The sequence below is a fragment of the Cervus elaphus genome, chromosome 19 (assembly GCF_910594005.1).
Source record: "Cervus elaphus chromosome 19, mCerEla1.1, whole genome shotgun sequence".
Taxonomy (NCBI): Eukaryota; Metazoa; Chordata; class Mammalia; order Artiodactyla; family Cervidae; genus Cervus; species Cervus elaphus.
This window is the reverse complement of record NC_057833.1, coordinates 35,973,515-35,990,355: the sequence shown is the minus strand read 5'-3', so window position 1 is coordinate 35,990,355 and position 16,841 is coordinate 35,973,515. Positions and strand designations below refer to the sequence as shown.

Here is a 16,841-nt window from a genome sequence, read left to right as displayed (position 1 = left end):
AAGGGCCCTCAATTAGTATCAGTACCTGAACCCTGGGATCCACTCTTCTGGGGGCCAGCAGCAGTGACCTGAGCCTTGGTTAAGGTCTGCACCGGCTGAGCGACAATGGTTCCTCCACCTCCACTCACAATTGCCTTGGCAACTCCTTGGGTCACAACTTGCTTTGGACCAACTGCTTTGGCGACAGACGAGCTGGCCTTGGCTACAAGGATCTGACCACCACTGATTGCCACAGCCTGCTTCACTGTTGAAGGCAGAGTAGACCCAACTGGGACCCCAACAACCTGTTCAAAACAGAGAAGAATCCAGCAGTGCTTCTTCTCATAGTCCTCCAAGGTCTTAGAACAGCACAGTCACTGTGTTCCAGCAAAGAACAAAGCAAACTCCTAGACACAACACATATACTGTCTAATTCAGCTTCTAGGAATGCTATCTATGACGTGAAGAGCAGTATTTCTCACAATCTGGATGTTATTACAATAAAGCGTTACAGCTTTTGTCTTAGCCCCAGCTACTATTTATAACTTACTTTAATTACAAAAAGTAGTATATATTAAAAAAAAATACTTAGAACAAACAGGAATAAAAAGGAAAAAATAAAACTCTACTCACCTTGAAATAATCTAAAATTTTTACTGCAGTATTTATTTACTTCGGATTCTTTTTAATGTACATTTTGAAACAAAGATTAGGATATATATAGTTTTATAATTTTTAAATTTAACATCATGTTACAATGCTATTATTTTTCAAAAACACTTTTAGGAGAACAAAAAATAATGTATTAGGATAGATATACCATAATCGAAGTAAATATTTCACTGCTGTATCATTATTTAGGTAACTTTAAACTTCACATTATGAAAACTGCAATAAACATTCTCATATATAAACTATAAACTCCACTATATACTTTTAAATATCACCTCTTTATTAATTCCTTCTGTGCTTTCTCTGTCTGAAACAATTATTTCTTCATCATTAGAACATCTAGCAATTAATGTCATTCATTATATGGTATAACATGTGATACCTCTTCCAACTGATTTTTAAGAAAAGTTATCTTTTTCTATACTCTCTAATCTTTTCTTTCCTTAAAGGTAGACATTCAGTTAAAAGAGAAAAAGAGTAAGCTAGAAAAACATTTAATTCAATTTTTTTAAAAAAGGTTCCAGCACCCAACAATGAAAGTTAGAAATAGGTTGTCCTGAAAAGACTATAAACTCTTTCAAGTAAGAAAATACTAAAAAAAAAAAAAAAAAAAAAGAAAATACTTTGGAGCTCTTTTAAAATAAGGTCAATAGTAGGATTTTCAATTAGAAGAAACAACTTAATTAATGGAAAACTGGGGCAGGGTTTCCCACTCCCCAGTTCTTTATTTTATAAAAAGAACTCACCAGAAACTAGATAAAAAGACTTCTATAATAAGGTTATAAGAACAGCAAAAGATCTGCCTTCTAAAAGCAAAAAAGAGAAGTACTTTTCGACCATCAGACTGGAGGGGAAAGTTTTAAAGCCTGATAATACCAAGAACTGGCTAGAGGATATGGGGAGACAGGAACTTTTGTTCACTGCTGGTAGAAAGATAAATTTGTCCAGCCACTCCAGAGGTTACTGGGATAGCTACTAAAACTGAAAATTCACCCTATTAAAGCAGTTCTCCTTTTAGGAATATATCCCAGCTGAACTCCAACATCTGTTCTCTGCTTCTCTCTCACAGTAGTAGAACCTCCAATTTCAGGTATGGTCATGGCCACACAGAATACTATTTCCCAGCTCCTTCACATCTCGGTTTGACATCTCCTTTCTGGCTAAAAGGACAGGAACAGAAGTGATGTGTGCAACTTTTCAGTTCTGCTCTCCCTAAAACCCCTTCCCCTTCCCTCTTCCTGCTGATCAGAAATGTGAACATGGTGGCATGAGATGAAGTGGCCCACAGGATGAAAACCAAATTTTGAAAATGACAGAGAAACACGATGGAGTCTATATTCTTGAGGACTGTGAAACCAACACACCAGAACTGCCTACTGGTCTTTTATGTGTGAGAGAAATAAGCTTATTTAAAAGCTTCTGGTTTGGGAATTTCTGTTCTAGTAGTTGAACTTTTTTCCTAGGATGTCTGTCTTTACATTTCCAAAATATATCACACTTAGTAATCCATTGACTAAGCTAAATTACATATAATCTATTTTCATGTTCCTAAATTAACAAAGAAAACAAAGATCTAAAAGGAAAATAATATATGCATATGATATCACTTACATGTGGAATATAAAAAAAATACAACTAGTGAATATAACAAAAAAGAACAAACTAGTAGTTACCAGTGGGGAAATGGAAGGGAGGAGGGGTAGTACAGGGATAGAGGATTAAGACATGCAAACCATTAGGTACAAAATAAGCTACAAGGGTACAACACAGGGAATACAGTCAATATTTTGTAAGTATAAATAGAGTATAACATTTAAAAGTTGTGAATCACTACACTGTACACCAGTAACATATAGTACTGTACACAAACTATACCTCAATGTAAAAAAAAGGAAAATAATATATACATGCATGTATTTTAATTTTTCTCCCCTATCCCATGCATCTGGCTTGCTTTTCCCTCCTTGTGCCAGCCTCTATCCTCACACTCAACTGCTTCAAAATGTCCAGAATATGATGTACCTAATCTCTCCAAGAGCCAAATAAAACATCACCATGTTGGCCACAGGAGGGCAGTTTTTATTAGCAGAGCCTGTCCATTAAGAACAGACCACTTACAAGATGAACTACCCTTCCTTTTTTCTAAAACACTGAGGAGAATAAGGAAGCCTGGCATTCTACTGGGGAAAACCCTATGCAGGGTTTATGTCTATGACACCACAGCTAAGTCTCTTACGTAGGACACTGTAATCCCAAACTAGCTTAAAAAAAGAAAAAAACAAAACAAACAAAACCACAATGTTTTGGCCTACAGCCTGAAATCACCTACCAACTGTTCTCTTCTTCCCCTCCCACAACACTTGTCTCTACTTTCCAAGTTTCCTTCTATCAACAGTTTCACAAAGCAGTTTCACTTTTGTTCTGTACTGTTACAAACACTTAACTCTGATTCATGCTTTGATTCGGTGTTTTTATTCCTGCCCTCCCTGTGCACTAGAGACTTCTGCAAGTCAGAAACTAGAAACCTGAAGCTGAGGATACGAATCCTCACTCCAGATGTGATTTTCACTCCAGACACTAAAAAATACAGCCACTTACGATTTAGTTCTCAATGACAGCAACTATTCCATGGTACTCACACATCGGACATCTCACATAACATTATATGCCATCACTGATTTAGCACCTGCTCTGTGTGAGGTCCTCTAAATACAATGATCTCTAATTCTCCTACAGCACTGAAAGGCAAAGAAAGGGTAATGTTCCCTTTTATTAGATGAAAAAATAAGGCTCAGAGAGATGAATCCGCCCAGTTCACACAAGTAATAAGTGGCTGAGATCTAAGTGCGTAACAATCTCTAATTACAAAGCTCATGCTCTTTTAACTAAACCACACTGCTTCCTTCTCATGTGAACCACCTGTGACAACTCCTTAGTTGTCTCTTTCTTGACAAAAGCAGCACCTCTATCCCTATGAAAAAACTAAGCTGTTATTTCTTTTGTGCCAAAGCTGTGTGGAAGGTAAAAGTACCATTCTGTTCATCCTTCTGTTTTCTGGCTTGCTTTCTCTCACTGCACCTCAGCAATAAGAGGGACAGCCTGTATGTGCACACAGCTTCTTATCTTGAGTCTAAAGCAGGTACTAAATTTCTGGAATAGATGTCTTTTCTCATGTTCTGCAGCTTCTCTGCAAATTTTTCACACTTCTGTGGCTTTTCTTATCAGGTGCCTTTACATTTTATTCAAGGCACGGTTTTATTCTAGCACAAACCCATCATCCACTTTCCCTTGTTCCTACCTTGCCATTAGGCAGGTGGCAATGTGACAAAAATGCCAATATTACTGGGTGAACAGATTTGCAAAATGCAAAAGTAGCAAAAAGTGGAAACATCTCAGAGTTTCTGAGGACAAAGAGTAAAGCTATAATGATTCAAAACCCAAATCAGAAATACCATGTATTTCTAGGTGAACTAAAATAGATTTTAAACAACATATAGGACATGTCTACATGTCTGAGTATGAAGTCCAGATGACAATAACTGATTCACAAAAGGAATCTGGACAAAATGCTTATCCCTGAGGCCAAAACAAGGGAAGAAGCATCAGGAAGTAGCTGGGGGTTGCCTGTTTTAGTGATTCTGCCTGTGGAAACCCCCAAGTCAGATGTGATGCTATAGCTCTATGGTTCTTAAATTTGCCTGATTATGAGTCAACAGGAAAGCTTGTTAAAAATCCAAACTCCCAGGGTCCCCAAGAAGTTCTGATCAGTAAGTCTGAGATGGGGGCCTCAATATCTATACATTCTTAATCATCAGTCTTATAAGCAGGTAAGTCTGGGAAAGTAGTTAATGAACTCTTACAGATTTTAGAACCGCCTATAATGCTATGAATTTTTAACTCAATCTACATGCAGCTATCTAGACTAACCAAAATATCTAAAACCTTTTCCTATTTTAAAGTTGAAAAGCAAGCACTTCACATACTTGTAATAGCTTTAGGATATATCTGCCCTAAATTAAGTGAAATAATTTTAACTCTGGATGTTCTAAAAGCATGCTGAGGTTACAGACAATGGCTCACAAATTTTAACAGGTCCAGAATGGGGAGTTTTGGAGTCACTGGACCTGGGTTCAAATTCTCTGTCACTTATTGTAATAGCTGTATGCTCTCAAGGAAGTTGCTTAACCTCTCAGAGTCACAACTTCCTCATTTGTAGAACGGCGGTGAAAATAGCCACCTTGCAAGGTTGTCTGAGGATTAAGACAATACATAAATAAAAGCAGGATAAACTCTGGCACTCCTAAGCACCACAGATACAGGGAAACATGCATCTCTGCTTTACAATTCTCCCAATATGTAAATTCCCCAAACCTCCAGATAATAAAGAAAATAAACTCTCTAAGGAGCCAGGAATCACTCAACAGATCACACAGCTAGGACATTAAGAGGTAGAAACTATAGCACTCTCCTATCAGAAATAAACAACAGTAGACATCGATCCTTTCTGTTACCCACTTTAGACATGAATTAAGTATACAGTTGTGTCCACGACATCAACTGCCTTTACTGCCAGAGAGATAACACAGTGTTGCTTCGCCTCTTGGACTATCACCGGCCCCTCTACAAAACATGTTCCTGCTCTTGTCAATGACTATGGCAAGAACAGGTAGATTTAACATTGACGTTCATCCACAAGCTTTCCCAGGATCATCAATGATGCTCTCACCCCGAATCTTTGCAGCACGTGGCCATGACTCAGGCAAGCAACGTTCACTGACAGGTTGACTTCCCCACCCTTACCCAACACGAACCTTGGAGGGCTGAATCTTTGGTGACTGGGCCGTCCCTTCTCCAGCAGCTAGAACCTGTTTTTGAGGGGACACAGCTATCATGTGACCCCCTTTCACAGTCACATACTGAGGGAGTGGTGACTGGCTGGCAGCTCCTGTTGTGGGTACATGAGAGGCTTCACCAGGTTCTTGTTTGATGATTACCTTGCAACAAACATGATAATGACACTGAATAAACAGTCCATGAACAATGCTACTAATATTTGAATTTACTCCGTCTGTAGGAATTAACGAAGCCTGGTCTGTAAAAAATGACTCCACTAGGTGGGTAAAAATACTGCTTAAATATAGCCTTAAATCAGCATGCATGCATGCTCAGTAGTGTTCAACTCTTTGCAACCCCAAGGATGGTAGCCCACCAGGCTTCTCTGTCCATGGGATTTCTCAGGCAAGAATACTGGAGTGGGTTGTCATTTCCTTCTCCAGAGGATCTTCCTGACCCAGAGACTGAACCCACGTCTCCTGTGGCTCCTGCACTGGCAGGTATTCCTTTACCACTGAGCCACCTGGGAAGCCTAATACAGCCCGTAATAGCTATTAAAGGGACCAAAAATAGGGTGTGGACTTGATCCAGTGTATCTGCAAACCAATCTGGTCATTTGTTTTAGGCACTGGTGGCAAAATGGCACTAGAGAGAAATGCACTGTTGATGCTTGCTGAAGTTCCCATCTTTCTGAACTCCAGGGGAAGCCCTGTCAATACCACTAAACAAATGGAAGCACATCCTGGAAGTAGGATCCAGTCTTACAGATGAAACACACTAAAAAAAGTTTCATGCTGTGGGGTGGCAGCATCAATCAACTCCAACGTGACACAAAAAAGATTCTGTAACAAGAACTTATCAACTTGTGGGATAATCCCCTCATGAATACTTACTTTTGTGAAAGCTCCAAGTCCTCCAGTTATAGGTTTGGGGCTTTGAACTTTAGGGTGACTCCCAATTGGGCAAAGAGGTGGCATAGATGCAAACAAAGAATCCTCCTGCTGTGTTTGTAAAAATACGTATTGTACAGTTAGGATAAAGTCAGTGATTTCAGACACTCTAGTCACTTATATTTAATACAAGCCTGTGACATTCTCCAGCAAAATACACCAAAAAGCAAAACAAAACCCCAAAACTCTTTGGGGTCTTCCAAGTCCACCTGCATTTTAATTATTGCTTTTGAGGCTAATTCAAAGTAAGGCTGTAACTTGGCAAGAACCCACTCATCTGTGCCCACTATAAGCTGCAAAGATGCCTATCATACAATCTCTAATGTCTGGTTGACTCTGGTTTCATGTCCAGTCCCCTGCCAGACGCTACTGAAGGACAGATACTATATTCTATTTCCTTTTCTATCCCTAGAGTCTAGGCACTGAATAACAAATAATGTAACAGGTAGTTACACTGTTTCAGTATGCACACCCTTTTAACACTACTTGTAACTTGATGTGTTACCCTTACTCTGGAATAAATACTCAGGATGGAGAGGGCTATTTTTCACTAAGAATTTTAAAAACAATACAGCAAAAAGAACAATTAGCAAGGCAACAAGGGTCAAAATTCAAAATTACTGTCATTTGTCCCTAGTTCTCAAATACAAAGCCAACTCTGAGAGGCAATTTTCCAAAATGTTGGGGACAAGCAACAAAGTTAAGAGCACTGCTTAACTGTAATGAAATACCATCAACAAACATGAAAAAATATACTGGTAGAGAATTAAGGCCATTAAGGGAGTTTTTACAATTCAGGTATTCTTATAATACAGTGATCACAGACTACACTGAATTTAGAGAAAAACCTCGCCTTGGATCAGAAAACTATTCAGTATCATCACCATTAAGTGCCTAAATAAAGAAATGCTGTATTAGCACTAGTCACATAAGAGATGATCTCTGAATTTTCAGGAATTCTCAAACAGGAGTTTTTACCTCAGAGGCTCTAGCCGTAAGGTAGCCAAGGCAATGACAGGCTGAATAACCAATCCAACAGTGCTGACTGTCTCTGCCAAACAGTGAGCAGATAACTAGCGCTATGATCTGAACAAATCAGATCTTATTTGGGGCTCTAAATTTCAAAGGACTTCTTATACTGAAGAAGGTGGGGGAGGGGGGAAATAGACTGTAGAAAGAGAAGAATTATTACTCTATTAAAAAAAAATGTATAACAAAGCTGTCCAAACAACAACAAAAAAATCATAGGTAAGGGAAGGAAGTTTGGAGTACTTGATTTTTATGATACTTTTTAGCTTGAAGATTCTACTTTATGAGATCTGCAGTATCACCTGACAAATTCTGGCTCAACCGGAATGTACCATTTTAGAAACTAGCAAAGTGCAATAAGAATGTTACCTTGACAGCAGATGTTACAAAACTACTTCCATGAATTTTAGGAATTGGGGAACCTGTTCCTTGGGAGGCCTGAGAGGCACTAGAGAGCTTGCTGGTAGGACTTCCTGACAAGAAAAGTCGATTTAAAAACAAAATATCAACAAAGTAAAATTTACAAAATGGAATTTTGAAGCCATTTTCCACCACCCTGCCCTTCTCCCCACTATTTACTGTTCATTTTGAAGGGTTAAAAATTTACAACCAGGAGATTATTATAGAAAAAACACTTAAGGAATCATCCCATTAAGTTGACCACTTCATCCTAAAAAGGGACAAGAAGCTAATAAGGAAGTATAGTAGAATAAGTAAACTAAGTAGACATTATGTATCTGTACTTTTATAGAAAGAGATACTGTAACATAATGGTGCTGGTTATTTCACAATGTGCCAAAATGTATGCATTCAACTGAATCCGAGTTCCTTCAAAGTAGTTTCACTAGCAGGTTACACCTATTGCAAAATACTGACAGCATTAAACAGTTTGTACTCTATAAGTACAACTGTCTTTAGAATCTGATAAAAATAAGTCACATTATCAACAGTCCACAGTAGTCAAGACTAAAAACGGACTAATCTGGTCACCTCTTCCATTTACTAAACTTGCCTGCAGAGACTGGCTTATTCCCAAAACTAAACATCCTCAAAGGACACCTTCTCAGCATCTGTAAGTGTATTCAAAAGATTCATCTCTGAAAGTAGCATTTTCTTAAAGGAGTTCTATAATTATAATCACTGTTAAAGAACATAACTTTTCCAAATACTTGCAAAGGCCCAAATACATTAATCTGTGTTAAAAATCAAGTAAGTTTAAAAAAAATATGTCTCATTATAGTCATTCCTCTTATTTCATTTCTCTTCATTAGACGTGAAGGCTACAGGAAAGTTTACAAAGAGGAGCATGTGTTTAAACAGTTGATTGAAAAGAATAAGTAAAATGTTTTAAGTACCTCAAAGAAATCTGAAAAGCACTCTTATTTACTTGAGGTTACAATAAGCACAGTGAATCCAAAGACTTCTTATTCTTCCCATTACAGTTTTTTAAAAAAAAAGTAACTAGAGAGTTCAGTTTCCTTCCCACCTGCAAGTTTTATCTAATTCGCAGAAAAGTAAAGATTACCTTCATCACTGAGGAAAAACACATATGGCTTGGAAAGCTATTCCTGTTCTAAAGCTTATTTTGGAAAATTTAATAACTACGTTGTCCAAAAAAAAAATACCTTCTAAATGAGAATAAAATCTACATTTTTCTCTTTTTAGAAAATTAATTATGACTCAGTTTGAATCTTTAGAAAAAAAACTTAATTTCTAGAAACACAACTTTAACAAAAAGTAAATCTCTCGGAGAAAGAGCACTGGAGTCACTCTTATATATTCCCTCCTCCTGTTCATGGTTGAAGATTTCATTCTCCCATTATCTGGCTACTAAGTCACCTTGGGGATTGCATGATTATTGTTCAGTTCAAACACACACCTGCAGTAGGAGTGGAGGCTCCAATAACCTGCCCTGGCTTGTCCACGATAACATAAGGATTATTAATAACAGAACTGGTAGTGCCTTGCTTCACATGGACTGGAGTGGAAGTTGGGGTTCGAGGCAATGGCGAAGGACTTGGGGTTGATATGGGGGAACCTTTATTAATGAAAAAGAAAAACAAAATAAACTAAACAAAAGAGATATATTCAGTCTATCTAAGAGGATGCTAAAGAAAATGGAAGAGGGGCAGAGCCACCAGGATCAAGGTGACAAACTGGGAGAGAGAATGAAATTTTAAGTTTCAGATACTGGGAGCAGCAGCAGCAGCTGAGGCCAGGGACTAGAGTATTTCACTCTCTACACCCTTATCCATGGACCAGCAGAAGCAGCAGTAACAGCAGCAAAGAGCCTGTTAGGAATAGATTCTGAGGTCCTACCCTAGATCTACTGGATATAAATCAGTATTTTAACAAGAGCCCCCCAGCAGCACATTGAAGTTCAAAACCAAGTGCTTTAGATAAGTGTGAAACTGCTGAATCCCTAGGTAACAACAACTTGTTCTAATACTGGTTGTTATAATACTGGTTACACTTGAAGACACTACAGTGAGGGAGGAAATCACTAAGTGAACATCTCAACTTAGGAACCAAGTCTTGATTGGCAATGAATTTCTGATAGGAAAATATGAAACTCACGCACCCAAAAGTATCTCTCAATACCATGTCACAGACACAATCCAGAGAGCCATGTTTCCATAGAACACTCTCAAAGGTTACCAACCAACACGCCATTAAACACCCTCAACTGGCAGTGATCAAATCGGTCATTCATGAGTTTCTCTAAACTTCAAAACAATTTATATATTCAGGCAACTCCATCTCTGAAGCAGCAAGTTCCAAAATGCTTCTAATTGGGGGTGGGGTGGGGTGTAAAATTATACGTTCTTTACCTATCATCAGTTTCAAGGACTTGGATCATAGTTCTGCTTATCTATTTTTAGCACTGAAGAATATCCCCCGCCCTTCATTTAAGTATTATATAGAGTCCTCCCTCTGCCTAGGTATTTCTATTGACTTTCTTTCATGTCTTCTCTGAGGCGGCACAGCCAAAACTATAAAGCATATTTGTACTAGAAGTTTACCTAACATAAATGTAAAACTTGTGATGAAGTGGACAATTCAACCTCAGTGAAAGTGAAGCCTCAGAACTACCTACTCATCAAAGGAATGAGTAAATTTGTAGTGTGGCTAGTGAATGTAAAACATATCTCAACTTCAAACCAACCCCTGAAGCTCAACTACAAACCAAAGGCCACAAAGTTTTCTCTGTTGTTAGTCACTCTGGTTTCCAAATATAATCCTCGAACTTAATTCCTACCTTAGCTTTCCATCAGACATCCTAGCAAACAATTTACCTGTGCTGATTCTAGATGAAAATTTGACTGCCTTGAATTTTCTTTCTTTCCTCATTCAATCGTTTCTGTATGGATGACTCGTTTCTATTTTGTGACACTTCGGCTTTGCAAAGCAATAGTGATTAACCTTCTGGGTTTTCTGTTGCTGTTGTCTGGTTGGTTGTTTTGCCATGCGGCATGCAGGATCTTAGTTCTCTACCAGGGATCAAACTTGTGTCCCCTGCAGTGGAAGTGCAGCTTTAACCACTGGACTGCCAGGGAAGTCCCTAGCTTGCTTGCTAACTAAACAAAAATCCTGCTAAGAAGAAGTTAAAAAAAAAAAAAACCAACCAAAACCACTTTGCTTTGTCATTCTAACAATTTTTAAACACACCAACTTCACATACACCATGTATACCTGAGACAATCTTGCAGCTCATGGTGATAGGCTGGAAGGATTTTCCAGGTGACTCAGGGTTAGGAATCTGACCTTGTGGCACAATTTTGCAGCTCGATGCTATTGGCTGAAAAGCTGAATTGCCATGAGAACAAAAGGTAACCTTCTGGGATGTTGTCATTTTGGTGGGTGTTCGTTCCAATGAAGATGGCAAAGAATAAAATGTAGTGTGTCTCTCAGCTTCAGTGTTGGCTGGGAATCCTTCTTGAAATGAAAGAGGCAAATAAGTCATCATCAATCACTCTGAAATTTCTTATCATTTCAATAACCATTTAAGCCATTTACCAGTAGTAAACAGAGCAGACAGGTATTTAATACTGCTTTATATATTTTGGGGTGAAATGTAAATATCACACCTACAATCATATTTCATTAAAATGCTTCTTTCAAAAAAATCAGAAAATATATTAACAGTATATAATAAAATTTATGCAAGTTCATTATGTTTCAATTTATATATGAATTGAAAAACTGTTCAAAGAGGAAGAACTCAAAAGAAAGCACATGCTTAATCTAATGACATCCTGTTTTATTAAATGCCCATAAAAATGATGCAACTAAAATTTAAGAGGAATAAAGTTGAGATTTCTATAAAAGAACTAAAATATTAACACACATTAAAATGTAGGCTTACCAATTAAATCAATATGATTCAGAATAAATTTTATATTGTATTTGTATGTGTTACATAAGTGAACACCTAAATACTTTATTATATGCTTATATACCTATTAAATGAAACGATGCCATGGTCAAAATGCATGATAATAAATCTTATATTGTATTTTAAGTAAGATTAGATACTTAATATTCAAGCTTCTTGTTCACACAATCAGGGTCCAAACAAGAAAGTCTTCCTGTATATATCAGAGGAAACCATTATATTCATCAAAGAATAAATATGCTTTTCTCAAGTGAGTTCTAGGTTCTATGAAATGTTGACAAAACTTTATGAAAAAAATTTTCTGAGAAGAGTAAGGACTTGGCTATTTTCATACTATGTCTCTGTAGGAGAGCAGCATGCCTACTTATGGAAAATTTCTTTTCCATATATCCTTAACTTGCAGAAGACAGCAGTTCACTATCAAGTGAGAGAAAGGAATGCTCCATACAAGGTAAAATGTATTTCCATACATGGAAAAATATATATTACCTTTCTCCACAGAGGTATCAGGTACTGGCTCATGTGACTGCTTTATCGGTGAGGATGCTTTCACGGGGGCTGGAATGGTCAAAGGCAAGGATGGTGGGGCATCTGAGATGTCTGACTCAGATGACTGAGGATAAACGGAGTCTTCTCCCAGAGAATGTCGATGGAGCTCAACATCCACTACCTACACAACCGTGCAACAGATGGGTTCATGAATCCATCATCAATCAATGTCACAGAAAGGCCCAAACCCATCTCAGAACATGGTGCTCTAAGAGATGTGGCAATTGATTCCTAGTTATACTTCAATCTCAATAACTACAGGATTTACCCCAGGATATAATCTAATCTAGCTTAATAAATAACTCAATGAAACCAATCATAAAACTGGGACTTTCCAGTTAGTGTTTCTGTACCTTAGAACACTCTTCCCCCAAATCTTCACATGATTGCCTCTTTCTCACCATTAGGTCTCAATCAAAAGTCACCTTCTCAGACAGGCCTTCCCTAACTAACCTAGCAAAAGCAATTCCCTTGTCTCCCAGCTATTCTCTTCTTTATAGAACTCATTTGTAAGTGAAATTATGTTATCTGCATTTATGTTTACTATATACCCTCTCCCCACTCTCAACACAACCAAGAATAAAACCCCTCGAGAATTGTAGCTGCTCTCATTTGATTTATGTGTCCTTAGTACCTGAACCAGTGCCTAGCATATGGTACATGATCAATAAATATGTTCTGACCTAACACAGCACATTTCCATTAAGAGAGTAAGGTTTAACTTAGCTAACTCTCATCATAATGGCTACTGCTGCTATATCATGAACACTAAAAAGTGGGGGGGGCGGGGTCCGGGGGGACAGAGATGGGGTGAGAAAACAAAATTGAAGGTCTCGTACCTCCTGACTTCAAAAGATATTATTACAAAATTATAGTAATTAAAAGAGTGTGGTACTGGCATAAAGACAGGCACATAGATCATTAGGCTAGAATATACTCTCACACACAAAAAAGAATCCCTCTCATACATATGGCCAAATTATTTTCTGAAGGGTGTCAAGACCACTGATTGGGAAAAGGATAGTCTTTTCAACACACATTGCTGAGAAAACTGGAGATCCACATGCATTAGAATGAAGATGGATGCTTACTTTATACCATATGGAACAATTAACTCGAAGTAGATCAAAGACCTAAACATAACACTTAAAACAATAAAACAGAAGAAAATATAGAGGCAAAGTATAACACTGAATTGGGCAATGATTTCTTGGGTATGATACAAAATGTACAGATTAAAAAAAAACACATAAACTACATCAAAATTTTAAACTTCCGCGCATCTTAGGATAAGAGAGTGAAAAGGAAAGTCACAGAATGGGAAAAAATATCTGCGAATTATACAGCTGATGAGAGATTAATATCAAAAATATTGAGAGACCTCCTAAAAACCAGCTACAAGAAACCAAACAATCCAATTAAAAAGTAGACAAAGGATCTGAATGAACATTTCTCCAAAGAAGATATATAAATGCGCAATAAACCATTGAGTGATGCTCAACATCAATAATCATTACAGAAACGTATACCCAAACCACAATGAAATACTACCTTACACCTACTGGATAATACAAAAAAAAAGAAAACAGCAAGTGCAGACAAAGATGTAGAGAAACTGAAATGCTTATGCACTGCTGGTGGGAAGGTGAAATGGTGCTGCTGCTATGATAAACAGTGTGGCAGTTTTTCAAAAAATCAAAAATAGAATTACTTTATGATCCAGAAATTCCACCTCTGGTTATACATCAAAAGTACTAAACACAGGGACTCAGATAGATCCACATTCTCAGTAGCATTATTTACAATAGCCAAAAGATGGAAGCTACTCAAGTGCTTTCATTGGCAGATAAATGGATGAACAAAATGTGATATATACCGACAACAAAACGTTACTCGGCCTTAAAAAAGGGATCCCTGGTGGCTCAGACGATAGAGTCTGCCTGCAATGAGGGAGACCTGAGTTCGATCCCTGGGTCAGGAAGATCTCCTGGAAAAGGAATGGCAACCCACTCCAGTATTCTTGCCTAGAAAATCCCATGGACAGAAGAGCCTGGCAGGCTACAGTCCACAGGGTCACAAAGAGTTGGATGTGACTGAGAGACTGTAGCCTTAAAAACAAGAGAATTCTGACGTGCTACAATGTGTATGAGCCTTGAGAACATTGTGCTAAGTGAAATATGGCAGTCACACCACAAAAGAACATTGTATGATTCTACTTATAAGGTAGAGCAGTCAAATTCATAGACAGAGAAAGCAGAAGAATGGTTGCCAGGGGTTGTGGGCAGAGGATGAGTTATTATCAATGGGTAGTTTCAGTTTTCCAAGATAAAAAGAGTTCTCTGGAGATGGATGGTAGTGACAGCTGCACGAAAATGTAAATATATTTAATACCACTTAACACTTAAAAATGATTAAGTTGGTAAATTTTATGTGTAAATTTATCACAATTTTTTAAAAATAAATAAAAATGGGGGGAGAAACTTTTTTTTTAATTTAGCATTCATGTTTTTCCTAATTAAAAATGAAGATCAATTTTCATTCTACTTGTTCCTAAATAATACCTCAAGAAAATAACCTACCGTCTCTGCTCCAAGAGTCTGCAAGCCAGTGTAAGTTCTGTCCAGCTATTGAAAGAAGTAAGAGTATTAAGTTTTACTATGCTTACTTATAAACCTTAGGATACAATCTTATCTAAAACCCTTTCACTTCAAGTCTTCCTTTCATAATATCTACTTTTGCATAATGTAAACTATCGATTTACCACATCAATAAAAACCTTCAATTTTCTTTTTTTTTTTTTTTAAAACCTTCAATTTTCTAAGAGAAAAACTGAATAAATAAAACAACCTCAGATATATAAGCAGTTATTATAAAGACAGGCTATAAAAATATACATGCAGTGTGATGGCACAATACTTAGGTTATATTTACTAAGCACTTTCGGAAAAAATGAAGGAAAATTTAGGCAATACTAATAACTACCAGAATATTTGCATCATGGATGATTTATTTTAGAGGAGAGAAGAGTATACATTGAGGGAAAGTTAATAATATAAACAAAACAGTTTACAATTACATACAAAGAAGGTATGTTCATTTTCTTGCATTTTATATTTTAAATTAAATTAAAAGTTAAAAAAGGATTTGTGGCAGCTGGCCAATATAAACCTTACACAGTAAGATCAGTAGGTAAAAATGATTAAGTGCGGAGGGGAGGGGAGAGGGGAGAGGGGAAGAGGGGAAGAGGGGAGCGAAGGGGAAAAATATGAAGCCAGGGATAGGTTAGTAAATATAAAATTTTAAAAGTTTGCAAGAACGTCCCTGATGGCTCAGTGGTAAACAATCTGTCTGCCAATGCAGGAAACTTGAGTTTGATCCCTGGGTCAGGAAGATTCCCTGGAGAAGGAAACAGCAATCCAGTATCCTTGCCTGGGATACACCATGGAAACAGAAGCCTGGAGGGCTACAATCCACGGGGTCACAAAAGAGTTGGACACGATTTAGCGACTAAACAACAACAACAAAGGCTTGCAAGAGGTAGATTTCAAGTTTGGCTGAGTTCCTTAGCATTCAACACAGAGATGACTAGTATTCATAATTTAAAAGGCAATACAGGGTAGATTTACAGTAGCCCCATGGAAGAGATCTGGAGTTTTAATGCTTAAACCTTCACCAATAGGGTCACTGTTATAAAGATAGGGGCAATTTTAAGGCTATATTCATTTTCATGTTCTCCAGAGCACAGAAATAACAGTCTCTCTGTAAACTGCACTGGCCTATATTTTATTTGTGGGACCTTGTTTTGCGAGAGACACTGACAAACAGAACTATTATCAAGATGGCAAGAGAACTGGAAAGCACAGTATATAAGCAATGTTACAAGAACAGGTTTTGACTGGAGAAGGAATGATTTAAAGAGAGTTATGAAAGTTATCAATAAACATTTTTAGAATTCTTAATAAACGAAACAAAATCTTGTTCTGTCCTATTCCAGAAATCAAACAATGATAAATGAGATCAAGATTAGAAGAGGTGGGCAGGGGTCATGCAGTTTTAAGTAAATTTAGGAAAGAAGCTTCCAAAAGTTTATTTACTAAATGGATAAATAGAATGAGGAATTAATGTGCTCCGTGGTGATGACTAGGAGAGGTTTAGATGACTATCCAGGGATGCAGGATATGTGAATTCATCCCGGAAATTACAGAACTCTTAAGAGTCTTTAGTATGCAATATAATTATTACAGTATCAAATATAGATTGTTATATACTACAGAATCTCAGAATACAGATCACTGTGGACTTTAATAACCAAGAAAAGCTACACAGGAACTTAAAGAATGGAAAGAATCCACACCGGCATATGAGAAGGGAAGAGGATAAAAGACAACGTCAGAAAAGGCCCAAAGTATCTCTGGGACATGAACAGAGACTGA

At 37.4% G+C, this 16,841-nt stretch overlaps 1 protein-coding gene across 7 annotated transcripts in view; it reads right to left on the bottom strand.

The window, feature by feature from the left end:
* The window catches only part of YEATS2 (YEATS domain containing 2), a 97,055-nt gene that overhangs the window by 33,901 nt on the left and 46,313 nt on the right, over positions 1-16,841 (bottom strand). For 4 of the 7 annotated variants that reach the window (XR_006335363.1, XM_043875074.1, XM_043875075.1 and 1 more), the window contains 8 exons: positions 14,988-15,032; positions 12,349-12,529; positions 11,157-11,399; positions 9,343-9,501; positions 7,833-7,936; positions 6,378-6,485; positions 5,463-5,645; positions 26-284 (listed from right to left, as the gene is read on the bottom strand). Coding sequence is in view for 6 of the 7 variants with exons in the window: in XM_043875074.1 (XP_043731009.1) it covers positions 26-284; positions 5,463-5,645; positions 6,378-6,485; positions 7,833-7,936; positions 9,343-9,501; positions 11,157-11,399; positions 12,349-12,529; positions 14,988-15,032 (1,282 nt within the window). In the remaining variant the exon portion in view is untranslated. The remainder of the gene's footprint in view (positions 1-25; positions 285-5,462; positions 5,646-6,377; positions 6,486-7,832; positions 7,937-9,342; positions 9,502-11,156; positions 11,400-12,348; positions 12,530-14,987; positions 15,033-16,841) is intronic. The other 3 variants (XM_043875076.1, XM_043875078.1, XM_043875077.1) reach the window with 3 other exon arrangements.